General features: G+C 38.4%; 1 protein-coding gene across 1 annotated transcript in view; it reads left to right on the plus strand.

Moving 5' to 3' along the window:
- The window catches only part of LOC126269449 (uncharacterized), a 113516-nt gene that overhangs the window by 84232 nt on the left and 16778 nt on the right, over window positions 1–12506 (plus strand). Inside the window, exons 5-6 of the mRNA XM_049973994.1 lie at window positions 1290–1408; window positions 2018–2137. Coding sequence (XP_049829951.1) covers window positions 1290–1408; window positions 2018–2137 — 239 coding nt within the window. The remainder of the gene's footprint in view (window positions 1–1289; window positions 1409–2017; window positions 2138–12506) is intronic.

A 12506-nucleotide genomic window follows, 5' to 3' on the forward strand; every position in this document is an offset into this window, starting at 1 on the left:
ACAATTTAAAATCGAGTCAGCACATAAATGAACTAATCAACAAGCTCAGTTCATTGTGTCCTGCCCTTAGAAGTGTCTGTCACTCTGTTGACATAAAGACAAGAGTACTGGCTTGTTTTGCATACATTTGCTATCTCTCATATTATGGAATTATCATCATCAGGGGCAGTGCAACTTAAGTAAATGAAGCATTCATCCAGCAGAGGTGAGAATATTGTGTAAATTAATAACCATGCATACAGCAGAAGCTTTAAGAAGGATCTCTGAATTCTTACACATATACTTATGTTAAAACAGTGTTCACTGTTGATAGCAAAAATTAGTTTTGGATAAACTGTGATTTGCACACTCACAATATAATACACAAAAATAATTTTCATATACATATTGGATTCTTGGTTATGGTACAGATTGGAGTTATTTACTCTGGTGAGATGATATCCAACAAGACTCCACCTCAAATAAGTCACTCCGCAACTTGTGGTCTAGTGGCTAATGTTGCTATGTCTGGATCACGGGGTTCCGGGTTCGATCCCCAGCCGGGTCGGTGATTTACTCTGCCTGGGGACTGGGTGTTTGTGCTGTCCTCATCATCTAATCATCATTTCGGAAGTGGCAAGATTGGAACTGGCAAGATTGGGAACTTCTACAGGTACTGATGACTTTGGTGTTGAGTGTCCCACAAACCAACATCATCATCATCAAATAAAGGAAGCAATTGGCAATTGCTACCAATTCAAAAGAAAATTTAAGTGAAGAAGTTCATTTTTGAGTGTTAGATCTAGAATTAAAATTCCACTAAGCATGTGAGAACTTTCATCTGCAGCAACAACTACTGCTCTAAATGCCCACCTGTGTGGAGTGTGCAAACTTATTTGAATTTGAAAAATGGTGGCATATCTTAAAGATATACAGTGATTCCAAACTGACTGTTTTTTTTTTTTTTAATTTAACTGATAAAACCACAACAGCTGCCAGAAATTGGTTTATTCATCACTCCATCACAAGTTTCATGACCATGAAACTAGCTGTGACTGAGTGATTAATGGATCAGTTTCTGGCAGCTGTTGAGTTTTATTAGTTTAAATGGATTATTACAGTTGTGGTTGCCCCCTATACCAAGTGATGTGATTGAGTTTCATAACTGCTTGTGTGTGTGTGTGTGTCTGTGTGTGTGTGTGTGTGTGTGTGTGTGTGTGTGTGTGTGTGTGTGTTGTCCATTTATACTCTTCTGACAATAATGACAGGTTGTTGCTGCTGTTTTAAAGATAAGTTTATTACCTTCTCAGGTTGCTTGCAACAGGCATCAGCTATGTGGGGCTAATAGGAATCAATAAGCAAATAAGAAGTGTGTCCATTCATGAAGATTTCATTACTTCCAGAAATCAACAACTCAAAAATAATATTGGTAAGTAAATGTTACTAGAATGATAACCAAGTAATTTACGGGGCATAAAACTGATAAACCAGTCAGAATTATTTTACCTCCATACACAATACACAGAGTAAGTATCTGTAGCACTCAAGGATTTTTCACTAACATTAAATGTTGTTGCACCTAAGGAATACTTTGCCAAAGAAAAGGTCATTTTTAAGCAACTGAATAAATTACTTGGATATGTAACACTATATCAACATTGATTTAATACAAGTGAATTAAGATTATGATTTAGTTTCTAAAATACAAGTAATGGCTTACCACGTTTAAAATTTGCACATATTTGAGGAGAAACATGGGCCAAGATTTTTCAGCACGACTGCATATACTTCAGCAGTTTTTGGGCTTGTATCAAGAACATTTCCTGGATATGAAACGTAAAAAGTCTATGCCATCCACCAAAACAACTTTAAGAGTCATGGCTGTGTTTCTTATCAAGATTTATTATACTACAGTAATGTCCTCTATTTCATTTCAGTTGCAACAAAACCTCCGTTATTCAGGCTAATATGAAAACTGTATTTATGCCAATATTGTATTGCAGCTGCTACTATTATTGTCATAAAATTTATTTTCCAGGTTTACTGAAACTCTCAACAGGCAAGGCACAAATGAAAGAGTGCATCTTACCCATAAGTGATCTGAGAACTGATGTCAATTCAAGCATTTGTGGGACCTTCCTTACAAGCTATAATTATGGTAAATTTAATTTGTTTGTTTATTTACCTATGATACAATGCTACTTACTATATATATGAAACTGCTTGTAACTTGAGAGGCCTGTGCAATTGATCAGCTTCACATTTTTTCATAGGTTTCCCTCTTGCAGCATTAACACCTTGATGTTTTGCCTCCCAGCTTTCTTTACTGTGGTTGCGATCTTCTCATGAAATTGTCCTCTTGGCACCCTTTTTGTGGTTTCTTATCATCTGGTGCTGGCAACAGAGTTAACAGCATGAAGATGACCAGCAAGGTTGAACAGTCAGCATGCTTGGTCCAGTGTCATATTGAGGAGCAAATTAAGGCACCGGCTGCTGGGCAGTCAGTAATTTGGCTGCATCCATAGTTATCTTAATGGCAGCACAGATTTTCTGCACGAGATTTTCAACACTGTTCATGAAACAGTGAAACAACAATTGTATTGTCAGGACTGGTAGCCTAGTAATACTGCATGTGACTGGAAACAGAGGTTATGGATCACATCCTTGGCAGACCATGAAATGTTCATTCTGCCTTTAATCTAGCCTTCACCTCTGAGAGATCTGAAGAGTCAGCAGGAACACCACATGGTTCATTTTCCATGTGAAACTCCAGACCCTCTTTATCTGTTTGGATTATTGGGTAGGTTAGGGACACACAATTCACCAAAGTGAATGACATGCACCAGGTCACTGAGCCATGTTGAAGAAAGAAATTTTCACTTGTAGTAGAGGTATCAGGCTGGTGGTGTCACCACTTGGCTCAATAGCAACAGAAGAATGGCTGGACATTGTGTTAATGTGGTTGTTAGCTTCAGCATGGCCACTGTCACTGCTTTCTGTGATGCTAACAGTGCTCTCTGAACTGTGAACTGGATAGCATTAGGACTTCTATGTTGGTGGGATGTCTGGCTGCAGATCAGATGTAAGCTTCATGTGAGCTTGCGCGAAGTGTGTTTTTGGCAGGTTCTGTCTCTGTGGCAGTCGGCAATGACAACTCCTAGACGCTAACATAACCCACCAGAGTCCAAAACGTACACAACATTTTTGTGTCTTAGATCACGCTTTATTTCTTAAAACAGTGCATACCTGGTTTGGGCAAGTCTGTGCAGCTGAGTGTGGACAGCAATTGGAGAGCTCTCACTTCTGTTGCTTCATTGGCCTGAGCACCGATGAGCTATGGTTGCTTTGAAAATATCTTAGCCACAATAGCCTAACCATGTGTGGTTCTACACAGTCTGCACACTTTGGTGCATCATTCCTGGCAAACAGACAATGCTGACTAGGATGTTCACCAGTGTACTTCTCAGACAAACATTGGCCAGTTATAGTTGGCATGCCACATGTCCAATGTCCTAACATCAGTAGCATTGGGCTGAACCCCACTTCATCTTCAGGCTTTCCACAGTGACTATAGTACTGGCAATGAGGGTGAATGAACATTTTCTTTTCTCTGCACTGCTGGTAATGAGGGTGACTGCGAACATTTTCCTTTTCCTGGTTTGCCTGTGGCTACAATCGGAAGAAGAGGCTTATCCAGCCTAGTCGTCAGGGACAGCATGCACATCAGTATGCAGACTTCAAATCCTAGGTCTTCCAGTTCCTCCTTTACGTGGTGTGGATATGTTAGTGGAAACCATGAATGACAGGCCTAACAACTTTGTGTGGATGGCTCAAGTATAAAGTGTCAACTGACATAAAGCTGCCTCACTTATGACATGTCTGTAGTCCATAATGTTGCAGATGATGATCCAGACAAAAAGATCTTTCCCCACAGCTTTCACAGTTAATTCTTCTGTCATACAATTTTTAAGCAGCTGCAAGAACTGTCACAAGTCATCTTTGATTTGTGGGACAATTACTGGAGCCATCTTCACGGATGATTACATCTTCTTGCACTGTGGATGTGCCACTGGTGTCACTATACGTTGATTCTGTGCTCATTTCCACAGCAGATGGCCGAAAAAGAAGCCACTAAAGATGGTGTACAAAGAATTAAAAACTTGCCTGGAACTCAAATTTTTGGACATTTGAACAATTTGTTTATCTGAAATGATGGAAAGATAGGAAGAGAGAATGTGCGAGATGTGCAGGTGCAGCTGCTGAAAGAATGAAAACTTACTGCAAAACCCGTGCTTGGGGAGATGCTGTAAGGAACCCAGAAATAGTAATTGAAATGTAAATTTTGCAGTAGATTAGATTAATACTTGTTCCATAGATCATGAATACTACACTTCGTAATGATGTGGAACGTGTCAGGTTAATAAAAGATGTCTGTACAAGATATTGCATTACACAAAATACTGCATGACACTAATGTTTAAGCTAGTTTTTTTTCCTCCCTTAATTTATATCTAAAAATTCAGCCAGTGAGTAGAAGGAGTTGTCATCTAGAAATTCTTTTAATTTATTTTTAAATGTTGATTGACTATCTGTCAGGCTTTTGATGCTGTTTGGTAAGTGACCAAAGACTTTTGTGGCAGCATAATTTACCCCTTTCTGTGCCAAAGTCAGAGTTGACCCTGCATAGTGAACATCATCCTTTCTCCTGGTGTTATAGCTATGCACACTGCTATTACTTTTGAACTGGGTAGGATTATTAACAACAAATTTCATTAGTGAATATATATACTGTGAGGTTACTGTGAGGATCCCTAGATCGTTAAATAGACGTCTGCAGGATGATCGTGGGTGGGCTCCAGCGATTATTCTGATTACATGTTTTTGAGCAATGAATACTTTTCTACTCAACGATGAATTACCCCAGAATATGATGCCATACAAAAGCAGTGAATGAAAGTAGGCATAGTAAGCTAATTTACTGAGATTCTTGTCACCAAAATTTGCAATAACCCTAATAGCATACGTAGCTGAACTCAAGACGCTTCAGCAGACCATCAATGTGTTGCTTCCAGTTTAACCTCTCATCAATGGCCACACCAAAAAATTTTGAAAATTCTACCTTAGCTACAGACTTCTGTTCAAAGTCCATATTTATTACTAGAGTTGTGCCATTTACTGTACGGAACTGTATATACTATGTTTTATCAAAATTTAAAGAGAGTCCATTTGCTGAGAACCACTTAATAATTTTGTGAAAGACGTCATTTACAATTACATCACTTAGTGCTTGGTTTTTGGATGTTATTACTATACTTGTATCATCAGAAAAAAGAACTAACTTTGCATCTTCATCAATGTGGAATGGTAAGTCATTAATGTATAGCAAGAACAGTAAAGGACCTAAGATCGAGCCATGTGGAACCGAGTACTTGATAGCCCCCCCCCCCAGTTTGAGGAATCAGCTGTTGTTATAACATTACATGAATCACTTTTTTTCAACTTTCTGCATTCTTCCAGTTAAGTATGAGTTAAACCATTTGTGCACTGGCCCCCTCAAACCATAATGATTTAGCTTATCTAAAAGAATTCCATGATTTACACAATCAAAGGCCTTTGAGAGATCACAAAAAATACCAATGGGTGATGTCCGGTTATTCAGAGCATTTAATATTTGATCAGTGAAAGCGTATATAGCATTTTCTGTTGAAAAGCCTTTCTGAAAACCAAACTGACATTTTGTTAGTACTTTATTTTCACAAATGTGGGAGGCTACTCTTGAATACATTACTTTCTCAAAAATTTTTAATAGAGCTGTCAGAACAGAGATTGGGTGATAGTTGCTGACATCCGTCACATCCCCCTTTTTATGCAATGGTTTTACAATGGCATATTTCAGTCTATCGGGGAAAACACCCTGCTCCAAAAAGCTATTACATACGTGGCTGAGAATCCTACTTATCTGTGGGGAACAAGCACAGTAAGTCAGTGGAAGTTTTAATATCAAAAATGGAAATGACTATTAAAATACATAAACAGAGGGGAAAATACACAATGTAAAGAACAAAGATACTCTCTGGAAAAACGATTATGACTTTTGATTTAAATTCTTTTTACAGACCAATAGCAGCAAATGATTCAGGACTAAACACTGTGGAATGGCCATTGTAATTTCTCAACATGCAAATAATATAGCGACCTTTGTGAATTACCTGTATTGGCTAAAACAAGTTTTTCATTCAGGCTTTAAATGTCTCCATTATTACATCTATCTGCACAGTATAAACTGTAAATGAGAAATTGTGAGAGTTCAATACTATATACCACTGTGTCTCTTGCTTGTCAGTGCAGGCAGGAAAAATCCTTAATGTACAGCCAATTGCAGTAATGTTTATGGAATACTGAACTACATATGTTGCTCTGTAATTATTTAAGTGTTTTAACACTTATTAACAATACTCGTCAAAATGTATGATTACATTACTCTTACACTTTCAAACAGCAACAAAAAGTGCATTCTATTTTCATTTAAAATATATCCATCAATTACATCAAACAGAGACAGAGAAACATATTACATACAATGATCATTCACATATCCATCATGTTATGTAGATCTCGTCATGAGGGAGAAACTTCAAGGACATTGAAAGCATCAAAAGCAACAGCTGTTAGAAGCTAATTTGGCACCTTGTATTTATAATTAAGTACTGTTATACTGCTATATAATATTTTTACATATGCAGGCTAAATTTAACAATAAAATTAAAAAGCAATACACTACACCAAGAAAGCTGCTCTTTCTTTGATTATCGTATATGAACTACTGACTTTTACTTCCTATTGTCAGGTTAATATTTAACTAACAATAGAAACATTCATCAAAGAATAACAGGTAACTATATGCCATACCTAAGAAGACAGGTCAGTGCAGAGTCAACATCATTACTTCTTAACCAACCAACAACAATTGTCAATACTTGAAGCTAAATGATCACATAAATTTGATAAAGTGTCTAATAAGGCATGTTTTTAAATTTGTAAGCATTCCTAATTTCTTATGACTCTGTAGGCTTTCCCAGCATATTAAGTCTTGAGAGTCTCTTTGAGTTTACTGCCGGATATTAAAATCAACTTGATCCAATATTTTGTCAATCCGACTGCTCGCCATCTCATGGAGAATGCTGCTTCTGCTGCTGAGTCCTGCTAAGAACTGATGCCAAGGCTGCAAATCAACATCCTATATAGGCATACGTACTATACATGGTGCATGTGGCACCCATCACAGTACTCAGTAGCAGAAGCAGTGTTCTCCTGAAGATGGCAAACAGCTGCATCACCAAAATATTAAATCAAATTGAGTTTAACATCTGGCAGCAAACCCGAAGAGACTTTCAATTCATAATTTCTTGTTTTATGACTAACAGGAACTTTTGAGGACCTCTGTATAGCCATACAGACCCTAGCTCTGAATCTTAGCCATAGGGGGAAAGTCTCCAATGAAATTGTTTGTCTTGTATTGCATTGTTTTTGTGTAATACTAGTTCATCTAAAAATAATTATTATTTGAAAAAGTACAGTTTCTGAGCAGGTGTTCAGGGAATTAAGTGTAAGAATTCAACATTCTTTAAAGAAGCCTTGGTAAGATGTTCAGTTTTCTATTTCACACAGTGTTCCTACTCCTCACAAGTGCTGAGTAAGTAACTAATTCACTTTTACTTGCAATACCCTGGAAGGTATTTTCATAAGACAATTGGTGGTGGAAGCACGTAAAACAAACTAACACCCCTATTTTTAAACATAGATACAGAGACATCTCTCAACAAACTGAGGTTCTTCATATGTTTACCTGTTAACTGATTATTGTTTAACATGGTATCCCGCTAAACCTCAATAAATTTGGACATAGTGATCCATTTAGTGTATAATCATTAACGCCTATTTCTGGTAACAGCAGGTCAGTTTTGTTCATCTGAAATGGTATAATTAGTATTTTTGTGAAATAGGCATTTTGATTTCTGTGAACCAGTTGAGTGATTTGTTCAGGTACCATCTGAGCTAGCCTCCATTTTCAAATTTGTGAATTACACAATCCAATTAATTTTTTTTAAAAATACAGTTACTATTTCATATCTAAAAATTCATCTGCTGAGTAGAAGGAGAGGTCATTCAATAATTTTTTAAACTTATTTTTAAATGTTGGTTGGCTATCTGTCCAATTTTTATTGCTATTTGGCAAATGATCAAAAATTTTTGTGGCAGCATAATTCATCCCTTTCTGTGCCAATCAGATTTAACCCAGTGTTGCAGCTATGCACTTCACTCTTATTTTTGAATTGGGATAAATTTCATAAGTGAATACACGTATTGCGAATGTTCCTTAAACAAATGTCTGGAAGGTGATCTGGGGTGGGCTCAAGCAATCATTCTGATTATTTGCTTTTGTGCAATGAATTCTTTTTTCTTAATGATGAATTATATCGAAATATGATGCTATATGACTGCAATGAATGAAAATAGGCATAGTAGCCCAATTTACTCTATATTTATCACCAAAATTTGTGATAACCCTAACAGCATAAGTACCTGAACCTAACCATTTCAGATCATAAATGTGTTTCTTCCAGTTAAATTTCTCATCACTACACACCCAGAAATTTTTGAATATTCTGCCTTAGCAATAGACTTATGTTAAAAGACTATATCTATTAATGGTGTTATGCCATTTACTGTATAGAATTGTGTATAATGTGTTTTCTCAAAATTTAGTGAGAGTCCATTTGCAGAGAAACACTTAATAATTTTCTGAAAGACATTATTTACAATTTACTCAGCTGGTTCTTGTTTGTTGGGTGTGATCACTTGTATGATCAGCATAAAGAACTAGCTGGCCATCATCATGAATATAGAGTGGCAAATTATTAATATATATTAAGAACAATAAGGAACTCAAGACAGCCCTGTGGGACAGCATTCTCAACACCTCCCAAGTTAGAGGACTCTGCTAATTTTTGCAGACTACCTATACTGTTAATTTCAACATTCTGAATTCTTTCAGTTAAGTATGCACTAAACCATTTGTGCACTGCCCACTCATACCACAATACTTAGGCTTATCTAGAAGAATTTCATGATTCACAGAGTCAAAAAGCCTTTGAGAGATCACAAAATATCCCAGTGGGTGATGTGTTCAAAGTGTTTAATATTTGATCAATTAAAGCATTTTCTGTTGAGAAGCCTTTCTGAAAACCAAATTGGCATTTTTTTAGTATTTCATTTTTACAAATATGTGATACTACTCTTGAGTACATTACCTTTTCAAGAATTTTGGATAAAGCTGGCAGAAGTGTGTGGACCCAGTGCAGAACCTTACAGTACATCATGTTTCATTGAAACCATTTTGAATTCAGTTTTATTCCTGTGGTGTAGTAACTCAATTTGAAACTATAGTTTCTTTTATTAAAATACATGATTCATAAAACAGGCAAGTTTTTAATACCATAAGATCTTAATTATACAAATAGAAATTTATGGTACACAGGACTACAGGATTTCAGGAGGTCTAATAAAGTACCAGAACAATTACTAACAAAGAGATAGAGGGGCTGGCCAGTACTTACCTCAGCTCAGTACAGCCGATAGAAACACAAAAAACAACCGAAAATTTAAGTTCCTAGCTTTCAGAATAAATGTTCCTTCATCAGGGGGGAGAGTGGGGAAAGAAAGGGAAGAAGGGAAAGTGGATTTAGTTACTCACAACCCAGGTTATGAAGCAACAGGGAAAGGAAAACAGGGAAGGTAGCAAGGACTTCTGCGACTTCTGTCACCCCCTCTAGGTCACCGTCTTTCCACCTGAAACAACTGATTGATTCTCAAGAGCCAGTGGATCTACATCTACATCTACATCTACATCCATACTCCGCAAGCCACCTGACGGTGTGTGGCGGAGGGTACCCTGAGTACCTCTATCGGTTCTCCCTTCTATTCCAGTCTCGTATTGTACGTGGAAAGAAAGATTGTCAGTATGCTTCTGTGTGGGCTCTAATCTCTCTGATTTTATCCTCATGGTCTCTTCGAGAGATATACGTAGGAGGGATCAATACACTGCTTGACTCTTCAGTGAAGGTATGTTCTCGAAACTTTAACAAAAGCCCGTACCGAGCTACTGAGCGTCTCTCCTGCAGAGTCTTCCACTGGAGTCCATCTATCACATCCGTAACGCTTTCGCAATTACTAAATGATCCTGTAACGAAGCGTGCTGCTCTCCGTTGGATCTTCTCTGTCTCTTCTATCAACCCTACATGGTGTGGATCCCACACTGCTGAGCAGTATTCAAGCATTGGGCGAACAAGCGTACTGTAACCTACTTCCTCTGTTGTCGGATTGCATTTCCTTAGGATTCTTCCAATGAATCTCAGTCTGGCATCTGCTTTACCGATGATCAACTTTATATTATCATTCCATTTTAAATCACTCCTAATGAGTACTCCCAGATAATTTATGGAATTAACTGCTTCCAGTTGCTGACCTGCTATTTTGTAGCTAAATGATAAGGGACCTATCTTTCTATGTATTCGCATCACATTACACTTGTCTACATTGAGATTCAATTGCCATTCCGTGCACCATGCGTCAATTCGCTGCAGATCCTCCTGCATTTCAGTACAATTTTCCATTGTTGCAACCTCTCGATACACCACAGCATCATCTGCAAAAAGCCTCAGTGAACTTCCGATGTCATCCACCAGGTCATTTATGTATATTGTGAATAGCAACGGTCCTATGACACTCCCCTGCGGCACACCTGAAATCACTCTTACTTCGGAAGACTTCTCTCCATTGAGAAAGACATGCTGCGTTCTGTTATCTAGGAACTCCTCAATCCAATCACACAATTGATCTGATAGTCCGTATGCTCTTACTTTGTTCATTAAACGACTGTGGGGAACTGTGTCAAACGTCTTGCGGAAGTCAAGAAACACGGCATCTACCTGTGAACCCGTGTCTAAGGCCCTCTGAGTCTCGTGGACGAATAGCACGAGCTGGGTTTCACATGACCGTCTTTTTCGAAACCCATGCTGATTCCTACAGAGTAGATTTCTAGTCTCCGCTAAAGACATCATACTCGAACATAATACGTGTTCCAAAATTCTACAACTGATTGACGTTAGAGATATAGGTCTATAGTTCTGCACGTCTGTTCGACGTCCCTTCTTGAAAACGGGGATGACCTGTGCCCTTTTCCAATTCTTTGGAACGCTTCACTCTTCTAGAGACCTACAGTACACCGCTGCAAGAAGGGGGGCAAGTTCCTTCGCGTACTCTGTGTAAAATCGAACTGGTATTCCATCAGGACCAGCGGCCTTTCCTCTTTTGAGCGATTTTAATTGTTTCTCTATCCCTCTGTCGTCTACTTCGATATCTACCATTTTCTCAACTGTGCGACAATCTAGAGAAGGAAGCACAGTGCAGTCTTCCTCTGTGAAACAGCTTTGGAAGAAGACATTTAGTAATTCGGCCTTTAGTCTGTCATCCTCTGTTTCAGTACCATTTTGGTCACAGAGTGTCTGGACATTGTGTTTTGATCCACCTACCGCTTTGACGTAGGACCAAAATTTCTTAGGATTTTCTGCCAAGTCAGTACATAGAACTTTACTTTCGAATTCGTTGACAGCCTCTCGCATAGCCCTCCTCATACTGCATTTCGCTTCGCGTAATTTTTGTTTGTCTGCAAGGCTTTGGCTATGTTTATGTTTGCTGTGAAGTTCCCTTTGCTTCCGCAGCAGTTTTCTAACTCGGTTGTTGTACCACGGTGGCTCTTTCCCATCCTGTTGTTATTCCCCAACCATCACTCCGTGAACCCATGTCTGTAAGCAAGTGGGATGTAGAGGCCATCCCATGCAATCTGAAACGGAATACCTACATGATGCTCCCACGTGACCTAATGTGGCAGCGTCGGCACCGCGTAGTCGCAGTAGACTCTGTAAACTGCCACAGAGAGACGCATCACGGTTGAAGGAAAAGTAGTGGGAAGATGAGTGATGTGTTTCGTAGTTCTTCTCTCTCTGGTTCAGAGACTGATTCTGGTATGGTTACTTGTATGTTGCTCTGTCAACTGACCGATCTCTATTGTTCTTTGTTCTTTTTTATGGGTTGAAGTTATATGAAATCATTCACACTTCATACTCTGAATATTAACAGAATATGTTCTGAGCTCCGGCTCATCGCTTTGCGACAATTTATATATCAATCTGGGGCAGATGTTGTTGTTTTACAGGAAGTCTTATTTGACCAGTTTTCCATTCCTCGGTTCTCCACCTTTTTCAATGTAGCTTCCGAACTTTCTAAGGGCACTGCCTTGTTTTATAGGGAAGGCATTCCGTTGATAGATTTCAAAGTACTCAACAGTGGAAGGGGGATCGGGTGCATGTTTTGTGATCTCAGTTTACTCCTTCTTTATGCCCCTTCTGGCACAGGTCGTACTACCGCACGTCCGAGTTTCTATAAAGAAGAAATCATTTACCTGCTTC

Source organism: Schistocerca gregaria, chromosome 1 (assembly GCF_023897955.1).
Source record: "Schistocerca gregaria isolate iqSchGreg1 chromosome 1, iqSchGreg1.2, whole genome shotgun sequence".
In the NCBI taxonomy this organism is placed as follows: domain Eukaryota; kingdom Metazoa; phylum Arthropoda; class Insecta; order Orthoptera; family Acrididae; genus Schistocerca; species Schistocerca gregaria.